At 51.6% G+C, this 24,245-nt stretch overlaps 1 protein-coding gene across 1 annotated transcript in view; it reads right to left on the reverse strand.

Moving 5' to 3' along the window:
- Window positions 1-775: 775 nt before the first annotated feature.
- LOC115545558 (mannosyl-oligosaccharide 1,2-alpha-mannosidase IC) overlaps window positions 776-24,245 on the reverse strand; it is a 38,397-nt gene continuing 14,927 nt past the window's right edge. Inside the window, exon 2 of the mRNA XM_030358848.1 lies at window positions 776-927. Within this exon, the coding sequence (XP_030214708.1) occupies window positions 919-927 (9 nt within the window). The 3' untranslated portion in view covers window positions 776-918. The remainder of the gene's footprint in view (window positions 928-24,245) is intronic.

The raw sequence follows: 24,245 nt of genomic DNA on the forward strand, positions 1-24,245 counted from the left end.
AGCTAGCCACCTAGCATCCCTGCAGACAGGCCCTATCACGTTGTGACACGCTGAGAGATTTATCAGAGGGCTGGGTACATGGCACACACACACACACACACACACACACACACACACACACACACACACACACACACACACACACACACACACACACACACACACACACACACACACACACACACACACACACGCGCGCGCGTACACGCACACACAAGCGTACACGCACACACATTGTCCCAAACACACACAGGTCTGCATACACAGCAGAGGAGAAAGGAGGGGAGGAGGGAGGAGAGAGGAGGTGTAAGCCTAGCGTCTGATAAACACAAGAGGAAGAGGCTTAAAGTAGGAGAGGAGAGGGGCGAGGAAACAGGACAATAACAACAACAATGGCCGTGTGGTGTAAGCGCAGCTCAACTGAAATAAAGGCCGCCCGCGGATTGGAGCCAGACAGCTGTAAACAAGGGCAGTGTGACACACACACACACACATACACACACACACACACACACACACACACACACACACACACACACACACACACACACACACCACCAGATGGTCTTAGAGGAATTATGACAGACTGAGCTATCTCAAAGTAGGCCTAGTTAGCTTCAAGCTAACTGGGAGCATTGAAGGTAGTTCCATCCAGTACCCCCACGTGATTCAGATTAGCCTTATGCTCCAATGCAAGAATAGCAGGAGCTAAGGTCCAATAGCACAACACGCTAGCCCCAGAGAGCATGCTACGTCTCTGTGATGTTCAGTCGTCTCTTCTCGTCTGACTGGCAGAAGACAGGGAAACAGGGGTTCTCTCAAAGCCCGACATCTCTGACGTCGGTTGGTTTTGACCAGCTGTGTTCACGTCAGTAGTGTGTCAAGTGAAACTGAGGGGAGGAAGGAATGGTAAGGAGATCACTTTACCTGGAGAGGAGAGAGGAGGCGTCATGGCGGTCCAAGGGGAGAGGAGAGAAGAAACACAAAGAGAACAGGTCAGTGATCAGCAGGGTCGACTTCATCACACTTTAAAGACAGGCAAAATGGACTGCATTCATACAGCGCTTTTCTGGTCAGCGGCCACTCAAAGCGCTTTACAATAATCCTAACATTCACCCATCCATGCACACATTCACACACCGACGGCGGAGTCAAACACACAAGGCAACGGCCAGCTGCTCAGGAGCAGTCAGGGTGAGGTGCCTTGCTCAGGGACACCTCCACACTCATCTAGGAGGAGCCGGGGATCGAACTAGCAACCTTCCAGGGACCAGCCAAGCCGCTCTACCTCCTGAGCCTCACGCCCTCCTGACGCAGCAGGGTTTAGTTCATCACACCTTAAAGATAGGGGACTGCTTATCTCAGAAGCACTTCAGTCTATATTTGTTTAAACAAATAAAATGATTGGAGGGACGACCTGTCTGTCAACCTCTCTACCTCAAGGCTAGCCAACCCTGATGCTGAGTCACACGTTTGGAAACTTCCAGGTTTCCTGTATAGGAACATTTGGCCAGGGCAGGGGCAGTGAACTGGTTTACTGGGAGCCAGTGTGTCCCAGTATGGACCAGGTCACAGCCTGTAGACCACGTCCCAGTTCGTGTGGATGGGTCTGGATTCACTGGTAAGCCTCTTAAGATAGAAGAGGCTACTAAATGAATAGAAGAGGCTACTAAATGAATAACGGACAATCACTAAGAGTTTGAATCATTGTCAGTCAAATCAGTGCATAACGATCAGATAATGAAGGAAATTACTAAATTGGTCACATGACGTCGATCACCAATCACAGAGCGGTCTTGTCGATGGATCAACGGTTTGCCTTTGTTTCGGTTCGAGTGTCACTGGATGCGGACAGAGAAGCCTCCAGTCTGATCTATATATAGATCGGGATATAGATCTGCTCTGTCCTCCTCCTGGTCCCCTCCCTGGGCGCTAACATGGGACACGTTGCTCCACTATTGACTCCATGCTCGGACTGTTCCCCAGAAAGGCGATGTGAACGTAGACGCCCGTTAAGACAGCATGTTAAGTTAATCGGCTAATTGGCTAGGCTAGCGGGAATACTGTTTGCCGTCGAAGGCTATGCTGGGTCATTAGGGCGGAACATATCAGAGGTGAACAGTAGGGGTGCAACGGATCAAAAAACTCACGGTTCGGATCGTTCCTCGGATCAGAGTCACGGATCGGATCATTTTTCGGATCAGCAAAAAAAAAAAAAAAATAGCGTTTGTGATTGCTTTAGCCCGGTCTGATTGTGGAGGAAGGGGCTGCTTAAATGCCGCGGTGATGAGCGGTTGTTGAGCCGCTTTCGGTTTCACTCCTGTCAGTGAAACACCGGGGTGATGTCGCTGTAAATGCGTGGCCATGCTCTATGTGTTTTTCTTTATGTTAGCAATCGCTATGTCAGCTACGTGTTACGTCTGTGTGGTAACCTAGGCGACAGGTTTGTGTGGCAGCGCGAGTATATGGAAACAGACGTAGCACTGGAGGCAGCAGTTATCGCGTTACAGTAGTCACCGAAGTCTAGCCTACTTTTATTTTCCATGCCCACTGTTCTTCATGTTGTACGCTGAGGACAATAAATCACAACGAGCCATGGGACTGTTTGCTTATTGAAAAGGGAACTGTTGCAAACTTTTACCCAGAGCGTGTTAGCTCTGTCCCTGGAACTAGCAGGAATGGTTACGGCTGTGTGTGGACTGAACATGCGCACAATTTTTTTTTTTTCAGAAATCAATCCGCGGATCATGCGTGTGCCGAACCGAAATAGATGATCCGAACGGATCACGGATCAATGATGATCCGTTGCACCCCTAGTGAACAGAGTACGTTGAAAAGGACTGAGTTAGAATCGCTTAAAGGGGCCATGTTATACCACCAGGTGTGAGTGTGGTTAGCCTTACAAGCCGTTTCCAAAATCTGCCCCATATGACATCACTAGTGGGCGTGTCCACCTAGATCGGTGCTGGATACATCAGTCTACCAGCCGACCCAGTGGACTGGAGTAAACAGCACAGATCTCGGTGGACACGCCCACTAGTGATGTCTTATGGGGAGGATTTTCGAGGCTAATCACACTCACACCTGGTGGTATTATCTGTCTCCTTTAAAAGTAGACGTCAACATATAACCTATGATGTATTCAGATGCAACAAACGCGCACTGACGTCGAGGACGTAGCGACAGGGGACGCAACGCTATAGCGTAGCGTGACGCTACGTAGCGTACGTAGCGTAGCGTCGCGCAACGGTTCTCCGAGCTCACGGCCTGCCGCGTTATGAATGACGGCTGAGGGAAATCATATTGACTCAGATTAATAAGAAGCAGCCAGCTCATTAAGCATGTCAGCGTGCGGGAACAGACTCCAGCCGAGAGTGTTTGGATCACAGGGAACAGAAATACACAGAATACACGCAGCCTGACGGTACAGCAACTCTCCCAGCCTCCCTCCATCTCCCTCTCCCCCCCTCGCTCTCTCCTCCCCCCTTGCTCTCTCTCCTCCCCCTCACTCTCTCTCCCCCCCTCACTCTCTCTCCCCCCCTCGCTCTCTCTCAAGCTCGCTCTCTCTCTCATAACTGATTAATAATATAATATGATTAAAATGCAGCCAGGAGAGGGGATGAGATTAGTTATAATTATGAACACTGCCTCTCTCCAGTGTACAATAAGATAAACAAACAGCACACACACACACACACACACACACACACACACACACACACACACACACACACACACACACACACACACACACACACACACACACACACACACACACACACACACACACACAGCGTTGGTTTCGTCTAAAGATAAACCCCTTTCAGAGCGAGCCTCGGCGCTCCGTCTCTGAGCAGTGCGGCTGTGAGATGTAGGATTCCAACATGTAACATTTAATTAACATACGCCCCGGGCTCCTGGATTATGCAGAGCGACCTAGTGTGAGGAGGACAGGGGCCCCGGGCTCTTACTGGTGCAGTCCCAGTGACTCAGTGGCCCCGGGCTCTTACTGGTGCAGTCCCAGTGACTCAGTGGCCCCGGGCTCTTACTGGTGCAGTCCCAGTGACTCAGTGGCCCCGGGCTCTTACTGGTGCAGTCCCAGTGACACAGTGGCCCCGGGCTCTTACTGGTGCAGGCCCAGTGACTCAGTGGCTGCGGGCTCTTACTGGTGCAGGCCCAGTGACACAGTGGCCCCGGGCTCTTACTGGTGCAGGCCCAGTGACACAGTGGCCCCGGGCTCTTACTGGTGCAGGCCCAGTGACACAGTGGCCCCGGGCTCTTACTGGTGCAGGCCCAGTGACACAGTGGCTGCGGGCTCTTACTGGTGCAGGCCCAGTGACACAGTGGCTGCGGGCTCTTACTGGTGCAGGCCCAGTGACACAGTGGCCCCGGGCTCTTACTGGTGCAGTCCCAGTGACTCAGTGTCTGCGGGCTCTTACTGGTGCAGCCCCCGTCCCAGTGGAGGTAACCAGCAGCCAAGCCTGGCCCAGTGGACTGCGTCAGGCCCAGGGCCACCAGTGGGACCAGTCCAAAGTGGTAGTTCTACCTACCTCCCAGTCAGGCGTGGGGGGTTTGGCCCAGTATCCTCATGGTTAAAAACCAAGGACACTCTGTCATTGGCTGTGGAACAATACGGGGGGCCCATATGGACGGGAGGACGTGTTATACATTATGAACGTGATATAACTTGTGAAGGACGCCCACGGCAGCGCTCAGTCACGCTCTAAGATTCATTATTCATGAACCACGCTCATAAAACTGTTCTGCTCCTGCTAGCTCTCTCCAAAAACAAATCCGACCCTGATCACCTGCCCTGTTAGGCAGAGTGGGCGGAGTCAGGTGGGAGACCCAATCGGTGCCCGCGTCACCGGCCACGCCCCCCCCATGACAAAGACAGAGTCAGGTATCAACACAATCCTTCCATGCAACGTAAATCGCACAATACAGAGCAATGAAAATAGGAAAATTACCCCGATACACCTGGTGGAGTAACACACCTGGAAGTCTAACACCAGGTGGAGTAGCACACCTGGTGAAGTGAAACACCTGGTGGTGTACCACACCTGGTGGAGTCACACACCTGGTGAAGTGACACACCTGGTGGTGTAACACCTGGTGGAGTGACACACCTGGTGGAGTGACACACCTGGTGAAGTGACACACCTGGTGGTGTAACACACCTGGTGAAGTGACACACCTGGTGCTGTAACACCTGGTGGAGTGACACAACTGGTGGAGTGACACACCTGGTGAAGTGACACACCTGGTGGAGTAACACACCTGTTGAAGTGACACACCTGATGGTGTAACACCTGGTGGAGTGACCCACATGGTGCCAGACCAACCCAAAACACACACTGTGAGCTCACGGAGGCAGACCCGAGCACACCTGCAGAAATCAAAGCCCCCCAGTGCTTGGGATAAAAACCTGATCAAATTATAAATCAAAATTAACTTATATTGAATCCTTTTTTGGTGACACACATACTCTGCTTTTAATGCATGACGAGATGGTTCCCAAGTCATTTCAAGTAGTCCTACTGATGCACCCTAGATCATAGCTCTGGAGTCATTATCGTCATCAACCTCTTGCTCTGGACCACGACACTGCTACACAACAGGGAATCAGTTCCAACCCCGGGGTGAGAGACTCTGGGGTTACAGGCCATGGGCTGCACTTTGGAACGGACCTGGGTTCATGTTCAGTCCCTCCCACTGGACTGATTTAGGAGGTGGAGGAGGAGAGGAGGAGAGGAGGAGAGGAGAGGAGGAGGAGGAGAGGAGGAGAGGAGGAGAAGGTAGAGAAGAGGAGAAAGTAGAGAAGAGAGGAGGAGGAGGAGGTAGAGAGGAGGGAAGAGAGAGGATGGAGGAGGGAGGAGGAGAGGAGGGAGGAGGAGGAGAGGAGGAGACGAGGAGAGGAGGGAGGATAGAGGATGGAGGAGGGAGGAGAGAGGAGAGGAGGGAGGAGGAGGAGAGGAGGAGAGGAGGAGAGGAGGAGAGGAGGGAGGATAGAGGATGGAGAAAGGAGGAGGAGAAGGGAGGAGGAGGAGGTAGAGAGGGAGATGGCGGAGTGGTGAAGGATACAGAGGAAGAGGGGGAGGAGGTGGTAAGTGGAGGGGGAGGATGGGAGAGGAGGGGAGGGGGGTGGAGCCTCCCCTCCCGAAGCTGCAGATTTTTCTCCCCCATTAAACACATGCCACTGATTCACGTTGGGCGAATTTCCAGCTTTATTTCCCCTACAGCCATATGATGCCACACACACAGACACGCACAAACACACACAAACGTGAACACTTAAAATACACATATTTCCTGTTTTGGCTTGAGGGGTACTGGGTACGAGCAGATCTCACTGAATTATAAAGAGCTAGAGACAGAGAGAGAGAGAGAGAGAGAGAGAGAGAGAGAGAGAGAGAGAGAGAGAGAGAGAGAGAGAGAGAGAGAGAGAAAGTGAGAGTGAGAGACAGAGTCAGAGACAGAGAGATAAGGAGAGAGAGAGAGAAACAGAGACAGAGAGAGCGAGAACGAGAGACGGAGAGAGGATGAGAAAGAGTGAGAGACAGAGAGCGAGAGAGAGAGAGAGAGAGAAAGAGAGAGAGAGAGAGAGAGAGAGAGAGAGAGAGAGAGAGAGAGAGAGAGAGAGAGAGAGAGAGAGAGAGAGAGAGAGAGAGAGAGAGAGAGAGAGAGAGTGAAAGAGAGAAAGAGAGAGAGAAAGAGAAAGAGAAAGAGAGAGAGAGAGAGAGTGAGAGAGAGATAGCAGAGAGAGTGAAAGAGGTGAAATGAGCCAGGAGATAGGACATAGGGGGCAGAAGAGGAATGTACAAAAAACAAACAAATCGATTTATAATCCTGTTGTTTTCCTGCCTGTAGAAGCATGCCCTACTTTCAGCTCTCCCTCTCTCCCTCCCTCTCACTCCCTCCCTCACTCCCTCTCTCTCACTCTCTCACTTGTTCCTATGTTATACATATATATGTAGTTACGCTTATGTGCATGTGTGGGTGGCGCTCTTGTGTGTGTATGTGCATTTGATGTGTGCGTGTGTGCAGCATATGTGTGGGTGCTTTTGTTTGTGCGTGCGTGCGTGCGTGCGTGCGTGCGTGTGTGAACATGTGAGTTTGTGTGCATGCGCTTGCGTGTGAGTGTGTGCGCGTGTGTGCATGCCTGTGTTGGTGCGTGTGAACGTGCATGCGTGTGCATGTGTGTGTATGTGTGCGTGTGTGTGTGTGTGTGTGTGTGTTTGCATGCGCTTGCGTGTGAGCGCGTGCGTGTGTGTGAGCGCGTGCGTGTGTGTGGGTGCGTGTGTGCATGTGTGTGTGTGTCAGGGCAGTAGAGGGTGCTTGCGGCGGTGAGACAACTGGGTTAATCCTGCCTTTTATTCTCCAGGCCCAGAGGATCTGATCGGCCTTTCTATATTTGCATCGGATGCAGGCACGCTGTGCGTATGTGTGTGTGTGTATGTATGTGTGTGTTTATTTGGATGTCTGTGTGTGTGTGTGTGCGCGCGCGTGCACGTGCGTGTGCGTGTGAGTTTGTGTATATGTGTGTGTATGTGTGTGTGTGTGTGTGTGTGTGTGTGTGTGTGTGTGTGTGTGTGTGTGTGTGTGTGTGTGTGTGTGTGTGTGTGTGTGTTAATCTCGTTTGGCTGCCTTTAGCAGCAGGTTGACTCCTCACAGCTTACACTTAGAGACCGACCGAGAGACGCATCCCTGCCAAGACCCAGCGAACAACACAAGACTCCACAACATGTTACACACAAGCTACACAACAAACCACACTACAGGCTACACAACATGTTACACACAAGCTACACAACAAACCACACTACAGGCTAAACTTCGAGCTACACACGTATGTTCGCCATACAAGATACATTAATATACACTGATACATCATTGAAGAAAATCACTGAACCTCTATCCACACACACATGCACACGCACACACACACACACACACTAATTGGAAATCAAAGCCTTTAAAGATCAAATGATGCATCCTTCTAGCATTACTCGTGGCCACGCCCCTCCAATTCAATTCTTCTTTAACGAGGGAACGAATTTAATTGGACCTAACCCTAACCACTGAGGAACCCCCACACACACGGACACACACACACACACACACACACACAAAAGGACACACACACACAGCCGTTTACGTACACACACAAATAAAACACAGAGGCTCCTCATTGGTCAGTGGCAGCACGGATGTGATTGACAGGAGAGGAGGAGGAGGAGGAGGGGGAGGAGGAGGAGGAAAGGAGAGAGAGGAGGAGAGGAGAGAGAGGAGGAGGAGTCAGAGCTCATCCTTTACTACAGATAGTACTGTAGTAAAGAGTTCTATAGTAGTACAGTACTATAGTAAAGAGTACTATAGTAAACAGTATTATAGTTTCATAATACTATGGAAAGAGTAGTAGTATAGTACTATAGTAGTACAGTACTATAGTAAATAGTACTATAGTTGTACTATAGTTGTATATTACGATAGTAAAGAGTGCTATAGTAGTACTCTTTACTATAGTACTACTATAGCACTATACAACTATAGTACTCTTTACGATACTATACTATAGTAACGAGTACAACTATAGTACTACTATAGTACTCTTTACTATAGTAGTACTATAGTAATGAGTACAACTATAGTACTCTTTACTATAGTACTGTACTACTATAGTACTCTTTACTACAGTAGTACTATAGTAAAGAGTACTACAGTAGTACTACAGTAAGCAGTGGTACCCCTGTCTGTCTCTCTGCCCCCCCCCTAGTTCATCCATCCTCTCAGGGGTATTAAAACCCATTGCACTGCTATGCCCCGTCTCCCTCCCCCCCTCCCCCCTCCCTCCTCCCTCCCTCCCTCCCCCCTCCCCCCCCCCTCTCTCATAAAGCAGCCAGACAGGGGAGTAGAGTTATAGGTACCCCCCCCCCCCCCCTTTAAAGTCAATAGCCGCTCCTTCAGTGAGATAGAGTGCTGGAAACCCAGGGTTCAGAGGTCGTCCACGTTTATAGCTGCAAGGACAGCTTGTGTGCGTTTCTTCAGGTAATTGTGTTTGGGGGGGGTCTGTGGTTGTGTTTGTGCAATGCATAAAGAGTCGATGGGTTGAAATGCGTGTGCGTGTTTGCGAGAGTGTGCATGCGTTTGTGTGTGTGCGCGTGCGTGCGTGCGTGCGTGTGTGTGTGTGTGTATGCAAGTGCGTGTTGATGGTTGGTGTGATAGCATCCAGGTTTGTTTGCTTTCATATGTCCATGTGATTGTGAAACAGAACCACACGCTCACACACACACACACACACACACACACACACACACAAGCACGCACACACACACACTCAAACGCATGCACAAGCACGCACACACGCCAACACTCAGAAGCACTCACCGACACACATACACAAACGCACGCACACACACAAACGCACACACACACACACACACACACACACACACCCCCGTCTTGGTTCAGTAGCGGGCCCTCTGGAACCACCAGCCTCACCTCCATTAACTCGAGCCAGGGAAGGGACAGCCCTCCTGGGAGAGCAGCGTACCCGGCTCCCTGGTCCCGGGCCTAGTGGGTCAGCCTCTCCACCAGGCTGGAGCATTGATTCAACATTTATCCTCCCTCACATTCCTCCCCTGTGAGATCATTCAGCCGTCGGTCCGACCGCAGTCCACACAGAACCCCAGAACCCAAAACAGTTCTAGTTTGGATTTTGCCATTCAGCAGTGATGGGCTTCTCAGTGGTACTTGGACTGGGACTGGTACTGGTTCTGGTTCTAGTAATGCTACTCTTGCTGGTTCTGGAACTGGTTCTGGGACTGGGTTTGGGACTGGTGCTGGTACTGGTTATGGTGCTGGTTCAGGTACCTTGACTGTTACTGGTTCTGGTACTGGGACTGGTATTTTGACTGTTACTGGTACCTTGACTGTTACTGGTTCTGGTACTGGGACTGAATCCTTCTAACCAGAGCAGACTGTGTTCGGGTTTACAGACGAGCGACGTCGGCCTCAACACGTCTTCCTCCGGTCTGCGTGCTGCTGGGGTTTGGCCTTTGAGCGGTTCCTGATGAAGCGTCTGCTTAGTGACGCGATGAGAACGCGGTTTGTAGTTCAAAGACAATGATGGAGCGGAAACGAACGAGAGATATGAAACGTTGAACTGTGTGATATCATTCTGCAGATCACCATATACTCTGAACTCCTCAATCTGGGTTATTCTCCTTTAAACCCTCCTCCTCCTCCTCCTCCTCCTCCTCCTCTCCTTCCTCCTCCTCTCATCTCTGTTCCAGCGCACAGGCAGCCTGACCAAGGAGACCCCCTGGCGAGAGGACTGATGTCAGAAGGAGAGAGAGAGAGAGAGAGAGAGAGAGAGAGAGAGAGAGAGAGAGAGAGAGAGAGAGAGAGAGACATGGTGTGAGAGAAATGGGGAGAGGTGACTGACTCTCAGTGGAAAGTAAGAGTTTGCAGAAATACAAAGAGAAGAGAAAGAGTTAGAGAAGGAAAAAGAAAGAGCAAGAGAGAGAGAGAGAGAGAGAGAGAGAGAGAGAGAGAGAGAGAGAGAGAGAGAGAGAGAGAGAGAGAGAGAGACAAAGAGAGCGAGAGAGAGAGACAGAGACAGAGAGAGAGGGGGGGAGAGATAGAGAGGAAGGTAGAGGGGAGAGAGGGACAAAGAGTGGGAGAGTCAGCAGAAAGATACTGAGAGGGAGAGAGTATCAGTGGAAATATACCGAGATCGAGAGTCAACAGAAATGGAGAGAGGGGGAGAGAGAGGGAGGGAGAGGCAGATGGGGAGAGAGGGAGCAAGATATGGAGGGAGAGAGAGCGGGAGAGATAGGGAGAGAGAGGGAGAGAGAGAGGGAGACATGGTTCTAGGAAGTGTTGTTCCAGCGAATACTCGGTCAGCTCTCTGACACCAGGCCAGCAGAGGAAAACACAAGGCTGCTTGTATCTGACACCCCTGAGGTGTGTGTGTGTGTGTGTGTGTGTGTGTGTGTGTGTGTGTGTGTGTGTGTGTGTGTGTGTGTGTGTGTGTGTGTGTGTGTGTGTGTGTGTGTGTGTGTGTCTCTCCATACAGCATACCTTCATCAGTCCCCGATTATTCTCACACATCTTTCTAGCAGCGCATCATTTAATGTTCATATTATATTTAATGGATCTGTGTCTCTGCAGATTCATTCCTAAAGATAATGTGGGGGTTTTCTTTTCATTTTCATTATTTTTTTGTTCATTTGCAGCGTAAACAGTTCTAATCTGCTCTCTTAATCTGCAGATAATGAAGGTCTGAGCAGGAAGAGCTCTAACGTGGTTACCAGACAAAGACCAAATTAGAGGAATAAAAACGGAGAGAAATATCACAATTAAATCATAAGTACTTGTAATTTAGATGATTAATGAAGGATTATACACAAGCATGTTTCCGAGGGGAAAAAACAGGCCTAATTACTCATAACCAATGCAACTGCGACTCTTTTAAAGGCTTAACGTTTCATTAAAACTAATAATAGTCCTGAGCAATGATCGGCCCGAGAGGCTACTAGCTGCTAGCTGCTACAGGCTAACAGATGTGGAAATGAATGCGCTAGTCAGTCAGCAAAGCTGCGCTACGTGGCTGATGCTGGGGCTGCTTAAACTGCTAGAATGCTAAGAGGCTGAAGCTAGTGGGGCTGCTTAAACAGTCAGAATGCTAAGATGCTACAGCTAATGGGGCTGCATAAAGTTAGAATGCTAAGATGCTAAAGCTAGTGGGGCTGCTTAAACAGTCAGAATGCTAAGATGCTACAGCTAATGGGGCTGCATAAAGTTAGAATGCTAAGATGCTAAAGCAAATATTGCTGCCTAAACAGTTAGAATGCTAAGATGCTAAAGCTAGTGGGGCTGCTTAAACAGTCAGAATGCTAAGATGCTAAAGCTAGTGGGGCTGCTTAAACAGTCAGAATGCTAAGATGCTAGAGCTAATGCTGCTGCTTAAACAGTCAGAATGCTAAGATGCTAAAGCTAGTGGGGCTGCTAGCAGCAGACGTGTATCAGACTGCTAAGACACCACAGTCTCAGCAGAAGCTACCCTCCCCCTTTACTCTCTCCCTCCCAAGCTGCTAGGTTTCTCCTGGACGGTATCTCCTGCTCCTCGCTCCAGTCCTGGACGGTATCTCCTGCTCCTCGCTCCAGTCCTGGACTGTATCTCCTGCTCCTCGCTCCAGTGCTGGTCTCCCCCCAGAGGCCCCTGACCCCCAGAGCCGCTCATCATCAGCCACGCCCCCCCTCTCATCAGCCACGCCCCTCCTCTCATCAGCCACGCCCCCCCTCTCATCAGCCACGCCCCTCCTCTCATCAGCCACGCCCCGCAAGTCACCAGCCACGCCCTTCCCTCATTAGCCACGCCCCTCCCCTCATTAGCATCCTACCAGCACGTCGTTCCCCTCCTGACGCAGGCTCCCAGTGTGAAGGATTACTCTCTCCTGCTCGTCGCAGACACCTTGACTTCCTATTCAAATTGAGAGCTCACGCTATCTGACTGTGTATCCGTCTGTCTGTCTGTCTCTGTCTCACCATCTCTCTCTTTCTTCATCTCCGATTGTCCATTCATTTCTCCTCTATAGCCCCCACCCTCTCTCCCTGTCCCTCTCTCCCCCTCTCTCTCTTCCGTCCCTCTTTCTCTCGCTCTCTCTCTCTCTCCCCATCTCGCTCTCTCCCCGTCTCCCTCTCCCGTCTCCCTCTCCCGTCTCTCCCGTCTGTCTCTCTCTCTCTCTCTCTCCCGTCCCTCCCTCTCTCCCGTCCCTCTCTCTCTCCCGTCCCTCTCTCTCTCCCGTCCCTCTCTCTCTCCCGTCCCTCTCTCTCCCGTCCCTCCCTCTCTCCGTCCCTCTCTCTCTCCCGTCCCTCCCTCTCTCCCGTCCCTCTCTCTCCCGTCCCTCCCTCTCTCCCGTCCCTCCCTCTCTCTCCCGTCCCTCTCTCTCTCCCGTCCCTCTCTCTCTCCCGTCCCTCCCTCTCTCTCCCGTCCCTCTCTCTCTCCCGTCCCTCCCTCTCTCCCGTCCCTCCCTCTCTCCCGTCCCTCCCTCTCCCCGTCCCTCCCTCTCCGCGTCCCTCTCTCTCTCCCGTTCCTCCCTCTCTCCCGTCCCTCCCTCTCTCCCGTCCCTCTCTCCTTTCTCTCTCTCTCTCTCGGTGTGCGGGTGACGGTAAAACATGGCTCCACTGAGCTGGTTTACAGTGAGTCCGTTGGCCGAGGGCTGGGAGTCCACATGAGAGAGCGTTGAGCGTTTGAAGTGAGCGGACGGAGCAGAGGTAATCACAGTATCCTCACAGGGAGCTGGTTCAGGGGAGCGAGCGAGGCTTTAAATGGAAATGCAGAAGGAATCGGCTCAACACAAACGCAGTAATCATATTCTGTCCTTGGAGGCATGTTATTAAATATTCCAAATGAAATATTCTCAATACAAAGTCCCTTGTGGAGCAGGAGGAACAGGGCCGGTGTGATTGGACAGAGCCGGAAAGGGGCGTTTCCCCTTCACTGTCAGGACTTGTCACTCATAAGCCCTTAATTGAAAGGCTCGTTAAGGTGTAATTAACGAGTCATTGGATTCCTCCTCTCCTGCTAAAGCTGTTTTGACAGAGTCATTACATTAGCTAGCACGCACGTGCTCTCTCACACGCACACGCGCACACACACGCACACGCACACACGCACACACACACGCACACACACACACACACACTCCCTATCTGCTTTTTATTTCACCAGACAGTACACGCGTGGCAGAGGTTGGGCATGTTTCAGAGACTCCCAGCTGAGAGGTGGGGGGTTCTAGTCCCAGCTGAGAGGTGGGGGCCCGAGGGCCCCGTCTGTCTGCTGGGCTGGCAGACAGACAGCGTCCCCTGGGGGCCCCAGGGCCCTGGCACTCGGGATCTGACACACTGGATGCTTCAGAGGACAGAGCCAGCATTGGTCACACACACGCATAGAGACAAATACACACATAGAGAAACACACTCACACAGAAACACACACACACACACACACACACACACACACACACACACACACACACACACACACACACACACACACACACACACACACACACACACAGACAGAAACAAACAGACCACCACACAGACACTCATAGAGAAACAGAGACACACACACTCAGCGACCACCATAGACACACACAAACACACTCATAGACCCAGACACACACACACAGTTCTTGTGTATGTGCCGCCGGCGTCTCCCAGGTAACCCCCGCTCCGCGCCCCAGCGGCTCCGTAAGAGCGCTGGTTGGCGTGACAACGCCAGAGAGCTGAGATCAAAGCACGCAGGCCCGAGCGTTGAGGAGGGGCCCGGGGGAGCGGGCAGCAGCCCAGCCCCGGCACGGAGCTCCTCAGTGGGCAGGTCATCTAACTCTAGCCTGGGGCTCCTGGGGGAGGGAGGCCCGGCGGTGGTTAGTTTTACTCACGCTGACGGCTCTCGCTCGCCCCCTGCTACTGGGGCTACGATCGAGAGTCAGGGAGGGGGAGTCGGGGGGAGAGTCAGGGAGGGGGAGGGGGGTTGGGCCTGTGTCAGCATGTGTGTGTGAGGCTGTACTGTATATGTGTGTGTGTGTGTGTGTGTGTGTGTGCCAGAAGGAGAAGAGAGCAAAAGCGAGAGAGAAAGAGAAGGAAAGAGAGCGAAAGCAAGAGAGAGCGAGAGCGAGAGAGAGCCAGAGAGAGAGAGAGAGAGAGAGAGAGAGAGAGAGAGAGAGAGAGAGAGAGAGAGGGAGAGCGAGAGAGGGAGAGCGAGAGCAAGAGAGAGAGAGAGAGAGCGAGAGCCAGAGAGAGAGAGAGAGAGCGAGAGCCAGAGAGAGAGAGAGCAGGAGTGAGAGAGAGCGAGAGCGAGAGTGAGAGCGAGAGAGAGAGAGAGAGAGAGAGAGAGAAAGCGAGAGAGCGAGAGAGAGAGGGAGAGAGAGCGAGAAAGCGAGAGAGAGAGAGCGAGAGCCAGAGAGAGAGAGAGCAGGAGCGAGAGCGAGAGCGAGAGCGAGAGCAAGAGCGAGAGCGAGAGAGAGAGCGAGAGCCAGAGAGAGAGAGAGCAGGAGCGAGAGCGAGAGCGAGAGAGAGAGACTGTACGTCAATGTGAGTATTTGTGGTGCACCAGGGCCAGAAGGGACACACTCACACAAAGTGTGCAAATACACATTCCCGTGGCTGAGGGCCAGTTTGTTTACACGATCGAAGCCTCCGGTTAAAGGTCACGGGGTCACCGTGATGACCCGCCCCCCCGTCAGGCAGCGGCCTGAACAAACACAACGCCCCCCCCCCCCCCCCCCCCCCCCATTGATACCAGACCGTCGCCACGGTGATTACTAATGAGCTAATGAGAGAACGGCTGACGGGCACGACGCAGACAGTGGGGGAGGGAGAGAGAGAGAGAGAGAGAGAGAGAGAGAGAGAGAGACAGAGACAGAGACAGAGACAGAGACGGAGACGGAGACGGAGAGGGAGAGGGAGAGGGAGAGAGAGAGAGAGAGAGAGAGAAAAAAAGGGCGAGAGAAAGCCAGAGTGAGATTTATTGAGCCAGCTGGCTGTAAGATTAGGGCGGATAAAAGGAAATAGGGATATAGAATGGGATACAAATATACATTTGTGTGTTTGTGCGTGTGTCAGTGCGTGTGCATGTGTGCGTGCGTGTGCGTGCGTGCGTGTGTGTGTGTATGAACGGTCTGGGGAGACAGCTGCCTCTTAATTGGGGACGGTATTCAGAGCATGTGAGGCGGAGGGTCAACGTATTAAACCCTCAATGCCGCCAACACTACGAGCAGGTGATCACCGCCGAGGCCACGCCACCAGGGGGCGTGGCCTCAGAATCAGGCCCCTCCCCCTTGGGGTCCTGGCCCAATGTGTTCCTGGGTGGGGTGACTCAGTGTGTCCAGCGGCAGGGTTCTGCTTTGGAACGCAGAAACAGGACAAAAGAAAACAGGACCAGAGACACGACGGACAGCAAGGGGACGTGTTGGGATACTCTCCTGTGATTGGTCGACGGGCTGGCCCCGCCCCCATGCCAACAGCGATGTGAAACTTTAGGAAAATAATATGATTGAAGAGGAAAAGTTTGGTTCAGGTATTCGTTGTGACTCAGAAGATGGATTTTTTTCGCTCCCGCCGGATCTAGGGTTTGTCCGAGGTTTGTGATGTTGTGTTTTATTGGTGTTCACTCTGAAGCCGGTTGAAAGGGTTCCGATGATTTTCTCTTTGCTCCCAGGATGCATCACTCTGCCTCCTGTCAGTTGATTACTGTTTCCATCTCCCAAAGCGTGTCACACAGGAGCACGAGCATGTAATAAGGTGTCAATCACACACACAGACACACACACAGACACACACACACACACACACACACACACACACACACACACACACACACACACACACACACACACACACACACACACACACACACACACACACGGACAAAGACACCCACACACACATACACACACACAAGGACAAAGACACACACACACACACACAGACAAACGGACACACACACAAGGACAAAGACACACAAACACGCATATACACGGACGGACACGCACGCAAAGACGCACACATACACAGAAACACACACACACACACACACACACACACGGACAAAGACACCCACACACACAGACACACACACAAGGACAAAGACACACACACACACACACAGACAAACGGACACACACACAAGGACAAAGACACACAAACACGCATATACACGGACGGACACGCACGCAAAGACGCACACATACACAGAAACACACACACACACACACACACACACACAGAGACACACACACACACACACACGGCCCCATGGTCTAGCTAGAGGGGCGGACATGTTGTGGCAGCAGCTCCTGGCCACATAGTCAGAGAGGTGGGGGGGGGAGAGGGGGAACCTCTCAGTTACAAAGTGTTTTTGAGAGAGAAAGGCTGAATAGATACATCATGTTTTCAAACTCCAAAAATAATCATTTGAATAATCGGGATTTCAGTATTGACCAAAATAATCTTGATTATGATATTTTTCCATAATGGAGCAACCCTAGCTGAGGTTGGACTCAGAGCTGAACCATACGCCAGGTGAAGCTACCCCGCCCCTACTGGCCCTTAATGACGGAGACCTGAACCCACTGGACGCGCCTTCGGGTAAAACCAGATAATGTGTCCAAGATCCTCCCGGAACGAACCAAACTCCAGCTCTGGAGACATCCACAGCTGCACACCACGGCTCTGAGACACGGATCACTTTAAGGATCAGCCAACAATGGGCACGGCATCAGAGTCAATTATTCTCACAAAGCCGCACATTGGAATTAAGAAATCCTTATTCAAGCAAACAAGGCTCTGATCTTCACCGCATAAAAGATAATTCCTAACACTGCTGAACTTCCACAAAAATCATATTTGTAGGCCTATTCATATTCTTTTGACAAACAAATCAAGAGGCCATTTAAAACATCGACAACTGAACCCCAAAACAGAGAACATTAACAAGAGCTTCACCGGAGAACGTTAAACATCGGAGCTCTTCGTCGATGGACTGATTTGTACGACAGCGTTTCACCCAGAGCTGTCTCGGACGCAGCCTAATGCCAGTCTCGTGCTCCCCAACGCGGCGCCGTCTGTGATGCAGACACAAGGCCGACCCCCGGACGTCTGACAGCAGCCGCAGCAGAAGCCTCGGGCTCCGGTCACCCCGACGTCCACCCGAGTGAGATCCGGCCCCGGAGCCGCCCCTGCCGCCGCGGTTTGACCCCGTGACCTTTTCTTCCGCTGGTCCGAGCCGGCGGCCGCAGCAGCAGTGTTACATCACCGCCCCTCTGCCCGTCCCGGCCAGGTCGTTAGCCCGCCTGGTATCTTTATGGTCAATGATTCACCCTGCTGCCGCGGGACGGGGTCACATGAGGCCAGCGCCCCCCAGCCGCGCCCGGGACCCCCGCCGCCAGGGGGAGAGCAGCCAATTACAGGACAGCCCATCAGGGGGGCGTTCACTCAGCGGAACAGCCTGTCCTGGACCCAGGGGGAGGGGGCGAGTTCCCGGGTAATGGAACCAAAAGGAGACGGGGACGGAGAAATATGGAACCATGGTGTTGTTCTGGGGGGGGGGTCCAACGAGCCAGCGAGGGCCATTCTTCAGAGCGCCGCAGGAGCTGTCAACAGACGGTAATGAAAGACTGGAAGGGCTTAGGAGAGAGAGAGAGGTTCGGACATCAGTAGTGGAGCCCGCTCGCCCGTGTACTCTCTCTCTCGTCCTTCATAATGGTGACACAGATGCTATTGTCAGGCTCTCACTGAGCCTCCGTCCCCCCCTGGTTTACTCCCCCCCCCCCCCTACCCCCCGTCCCCGTAAGGCTGCCGTCCCGTCAGTGACGACAGCGTAGCCTGTGTGTGGTTAGCGTTACGCAAGAGAGAGGGTGGCCTATCGGGCACTGCCCTGTTGGCCAAGGGGTGCGTGTGCGCGCGCGCGTGTGTGTGTGTGTGTGTGTGTGTGTGTGTGTGTGTGTGTGTGTGTGTGTGTGTGTGTGTGTGTGTGTGTGTGTGTGTGTGTGTGTGTGTGTGTGTGTGTGTGTGTGTAAACACTGTTCCAGTTGTGCGTTTTTGAACATGGATAAAGGTTACACTGACACACTACCTAATGAGTTAGTAAGGCGGTTGTGTCAGACTACCTGGTTGTCCCAGTGTACACAGCTGGATGCTGTTTGTGTGGCTGGTTGTCAGTCTCTGGGTCTGACTGTGTGATGGTTTCTGAATGAGTGTTTGTGTCGTCTCTCAATCAGCCATTGTCTTCATGTCTTCTGCGCACCTTCCCTCCTGATTCATTGTTCCGTCTGTTTCAGTGTGTTTGAGACTGTACCAGTGATAAAGGCTTCATAAATACAACTGAGCTGAACTTAACTGACCTGTGAGACAGGAGTCTAAAGTGAGTGTGATGAACTTTACAGAGAAGGCCTTAATACAAAGGAGCGAGATGCAAAGCAACGGACGATGAAAGAACGAGAACAAACAGAAAAGCAAAGGATCTGGACTCAACTGAACCAAGTGTCTGCTGATTCTCCTCTGAACATGTGACCCTCTTGTGTGTTGTATAATTAGCTTGTGATTTTTTCATACATAACATTACAATGTTGTCTGTTTGCGTTTCCCATCCATGGACAAGGGAACAGTTAGCTACGAAGCGTAGCTAAACAGCTCAAGCTGATTCCAGTTTATTGTTCGGTTTTTTGTTAAACAAACCACAACCTCCAGCTAATCTGCTCTTGTGTGCCAACGGCTTTCTCCGTCTCCAAGTGCCAGTGTATTATCAGCTGCTTCCCTGTTTCAGAGAGTCCCTCTGTTTCCTGTTTCCTTGTGAGGGTACGACCTCAGGTTTCTGAATTATGACATGTGAGCGAACCACAAACCGACGCATTCAGCTGACAGAGTGGCGTGGGGACACAGCCGCCATCTTTGTATTTTCCTGATGGGGGAGGAGACGGACGGAATTGTGGAAGTATATTTCTAAACTCTACTTAAGGGTTACGTCTATCAGACGTTGGTCACTTCAACTGGCGTCGTGACTAACATCACGATAACTGCTGACTACTCGTCTTGTACAAACCAGGTTCACTTATGCTGTCCAATTCATCAGGTCACTCTAGGTCAGAATATGCATTTTAGATTATCAATATCGGTCTGCTTTCTTCAAATGGCGGCTGTTCTGAGAAACGGTGGGCAGTTTTAGAAGAATGTTTTGCCCTATTTGTTGGGATGCTCTTCACATCCCGACAAGAATCAATACATCAATCAGGAACAGGAACAACCTGGTGTCTTTATCTGTCCGGCCTCAGCCAATCAGCTGGCCCTAATGAAATGGTTCAGATCCCCGCAACCCTGAGACATAACGAGGAAATCAGTCCGCTTTGAGATCTATATGAACAGACTGTTTCAGACAAGGTAGGATTATGTAGGGGTGTCACACTGTTTGTGTCTGCTTTTGAGAGATGTGTTTGTGTGTTAGTGTAGGACCACTGAAGTGCCCGGAGGTACAACATACAACAAGTGCGTACATTAAATGCCAGGACGTACAACATAGGGTAAGTGCTTAAGAGGGGTGCGGGGGTTGGGGAGAGGCTACGCAGAGTCCAGGTGACCTCTGAACAGGTGAGTCTTGATGCTTTATGTCAGCTGGTGAGCGACTCTGCGGCCCTGACGTCCGCAGGGAGCTCCCGCACCGCAGAGACACAAGAGCTGACACTTTGATCATCGACCTTTTGCTTCAGGGATCGAACCACGAACCCTTCGTCTGGGGGTCAAGTGGTCCCTCAACGCTCCAACCCCAGCCCTGGGACTGGGGGGGTCAGGTCCCGGTGGGAGCCAGGGAGACGGAGCGCAGACAGCAATGCATCATGGGAACAGTGGAAGGGATGCTCCTCACACACACACACACACACACACACACACACACACACACACACACACACACACACACACACACACACACACACACACACACACACACACACACACACACACACACACACTCACTCACTGAGGGGGTCCCTGGCCCCTGATTAACATACCACCACGGCCGAGACACTGGTGATGTCACTGTGGGGTACACCGTGAGGACCCCCCCCCCCCCGACTAGACTGATCCGTGTTCAATGACCCCCCCCCCCCCGGGGGGACCTGCGCGTGGCGATGACCTCATCGCTGACAAAGACCCCTCTGTGTGGCCTCTGAATGGGGCGCCCCCCCCACACAATACCGGGATCCCCGACTGCCCTGCCACTGCCACCCTACCCAGAATCCCCGGCGGTGGAGGGCAGCGTGTTGGGTGTCAGGTCCTCGTGGGGGGGGGGGGGAACAATCCCCCTTTTGTTCTTCCTCCTCGTCACCCTCCTCTTCCTCTGGAGAGGGAGAGTGCTTATGACTCTGTCAGTGTGTGAGTGTGTGTGTGTGTGTGTGTGTGTGTGTGTGTGTGTGTGTGTGTGTGTGGTTTTGAGAGTGTGTGTGTGTGTGTAAGACTGCTTGAGGGTGTGTGTGTGTGTGTGTGTTTGTGAATGTGTGTTAAGTTTGTGTGGGTGTTTGGTTGAGTGCATGTGTGTAATGTGTTTGTGTCTGTGTGCGTGGGTGCATGCACGCTTGTGAGTGTGTGTTTAAGCGAGAGGGAGTTCAACAAAAGACAGTGCAGTCTCCCATCGCTGGTTGCCGTTGGCGATGTGTTTGGACCCTCCCCAAGAATGTGATGTTTTTAAATCCTTCCATTCACAACAGGACTTCAAACCCCCGCAGCCTCAGTACTGCTGCCCGTCGGACACGCCTCCTCCTCTCCCTCTGTACCACTCCCCTCCATCTCTCTTCATTTCCCTCCACCTCCTCCACCTCCCCTCCTCCACCTCCCTCAACCATCTCCACCTCCCTCCACCTCCCTCTCTCTACCCTACCCTCTCCTCCACCTCTCCAATATCAGAATCACCCCATCTTAGGTGGACAAACTATCACCTCTCAAAAACACACACACACACACACACACACACACACACACACACACACACACACCTTTATCAACAGAGCTTACAGTAGCTCACACACACCGCGGTCCATGTTTGCCCCTCCCTGCTCAGAGAGAGGAGAGAGGAGGTCAGTTCAGCTGAAGGATGGGGGGGGGGGGGGGATGTCTGAGGGTAACTTTCTCCTGTCTTACGAGGGGAACATTGGTTATTCCTCGAAGTGGTGAACGTCCAGAATCCAGTTAGCGACATCACTTCCTGTCCCAGACGTCTGGACTCCACCAGATGTGTTTGGCTCGCTGACGGTCAGAGATGCAGACCGGATTAGAACATCTCCAGCTGGTTCTACATGGACGGCCGAGCAGGACTCATGTCTGCTACTAAAGCACGAGTCTCTCTGAATATCCATAGTCACGAACGGACCACATTGGGACCACCATGCCTCCATTGAGAACCATTGTTTGGGTCTTATACTTAGGGTGTGAGGGAAGGCATTGTTGACGTCAAGAATCACATCAGTGAGGCCAACAGGAGCTTATGATTTCTTCATATTGGTGCCCCTCTTGTTTCAGGCTGGGTCACATGGCAGAGTCGACCAATCGGTGCCCTCCTTTCATCGGCAGCCTCTCCATCACGTCATACACATCTTGATACAGGCTGCATTCAGCCAGCACCAGGAATTTACATCTCCTGCTTCCGCCACAAATCTCTCTCTCCCTCTCCCTCCCCCTCCCTAGTCTCTCCCTCCCTCTCTCCCCCAGTCTTTCTCTCCCTCCCTCTCTCTCAGATTTAATAACAGAGGAAATGTATAAAGATCCACAAAACTCGTCATTTGAGGTTTCATTGTTCCCTAGGCAACATGGGGGGAGGGGTTTGATGGGGGAGGGGTCTGATGGGGGGAGGGGGGGTGGCATTATCCAAGACACTCATCCATTCCAAATAGCACATGGGCTGTTTCGGCAAACCCATGCGAACACAGACACACACACACACACACACACACACACACACACACACACACACACACACACACACACACACACACACACACACACACACACACACTTTGGTCCAACCCTTGAGTTCTCAGACAAGACATTCATGTGTGATGTATAATTATGTTTGAGAAAGAAAGAATTCATTTAGCGTCCTTCAATGGAATGGAACTGAATATAACGTAAAGGAATTGACTAGAATAGAACAGAATATAATGTAAAGGAACTGATTAGAATAGAACAGAATATAATGTAAAGGAATTGATTAGAATAGAACAGAATATAATGTAAAGGAGTTAATTAGAATAGAACAGAATATAATGTAAAGGAATTGACTAGAATAGAACAGAATATAAAGTAAAGGAACTGATTAGAATAGAACAGAATATAATGTAAAGGAATTGATTAGAATAGAACAGAATATAATGTAAAGGAATTGATTAGAATAGAACAGAATATAATGTAAAGGAGTTGATTAGAATAGAACAGAATATAATGTAAAGGAATTGATTAGAATAGAACAGAATAAAATGTAAAGGAATTGATTAGAATAGAACAGAATGGGATGTAAAGGAATTGATTAGAAAACGATACACTGGAATAGATTATAATAGATATCAGTGGAATGGAATGGAATGACTGGAACGGAACAGAACTGATTAGAATAGAATGGAACAGAATGGAAAAGAATGGAACCGAATGGAAAGAGACAGAAAGAGAGAGAGAGGGAGAGACAGAGACATAGTGAGAGTGAGACAAAGAGAGAGACAGAGTGAGAGTGAGACATAGAGAGAGACAGAGTGAGAGTGAGACATAACGTGAGAGAGAGACAGTGACAGAGACAGAGAGACAGAAAGCGAGAGGGATTGTGAGCGTGCGAGGTGTTGCTGAGTCACTGTCTCAGGACTCTAATGGCCGCCCTGATGGAGACCGACAGCGGCAGCAGTACGGTGGCCTCTGAGGTTCAGACGACATGAGCCTTCACCAACAGTTACCGCCGCCCCGTCTGATGAACCCGGAGGTTTCACACACACTGGGACAGCGTTATTACGTGCATGAAGTCACTGTTACATGAATTCATACATGCAGCCTGCTAGCATTATGTAGCCTGCTAGCATCATGTAGCCTGGTGGCATCAAGAACCCTCGCGAGAGTCATGTAGCCTGCTAGCCCCCTTTAGCCTGCTAGCATTATGTAGCCTGCTAGCATCACGTGGCTCCCATATCCTGCAAGCACCCTGTAGGCTAATGGCACGCCGTAGCAGGCTAGCCCCCTGTACCCTAGTTCAGGAACCGGTTCAGGATCCACAGCAGGACCCTCAGACCAGAGCAGAACCAGGAGCAGAGGAGTACCGGAGCAGGAGGAGAACCGCAGCCAGGAGAGGGAAGAGGGGGCCAGCGGAGAACAGAGATGGGGAGCGAGGGAGACACTGACGGCAGGGGGGGGAGGAGAGGCCGAGGGGGAGACACTGACGGCAGGGGAGAGAGGGGGAGGCCGAGGGGGAGACACTGATGGCAGGGGGGAAGAGGAGAGCGGGGGAGACGGAGGGGGAGACATACAGCCGCCTCGGGCCAGGAACCTAGCGTTAGCGTGTTAGCGTACTAGCACACGGGGCCGCAGGAATCATAAATCTCAATTGTTACTCTCTTTCTCCAGCGTGAGTGATGCCAGCGGGCAAATAAAGGGAGAGAGAGAGAGAGAGAGAGAGAGAGAGAGAGAGAGAGAGAGAGAGAGAGAGAGAGAGA

The sequence above is a fragment of the Gadus morhua genome, chromosome 6 (genome assembly GCF_902167405.1).
Source record: "Gadus morhua chromosome 6, gadMor3.0, whole genome shotgun sequence".
In the NCBI taxonomy this organism is placed as follows: Eukaryota; Metazoa; Chordata; class Actinopteri; order Gadiformes; family Gadidae; genus Gadus; species Gadus morhua.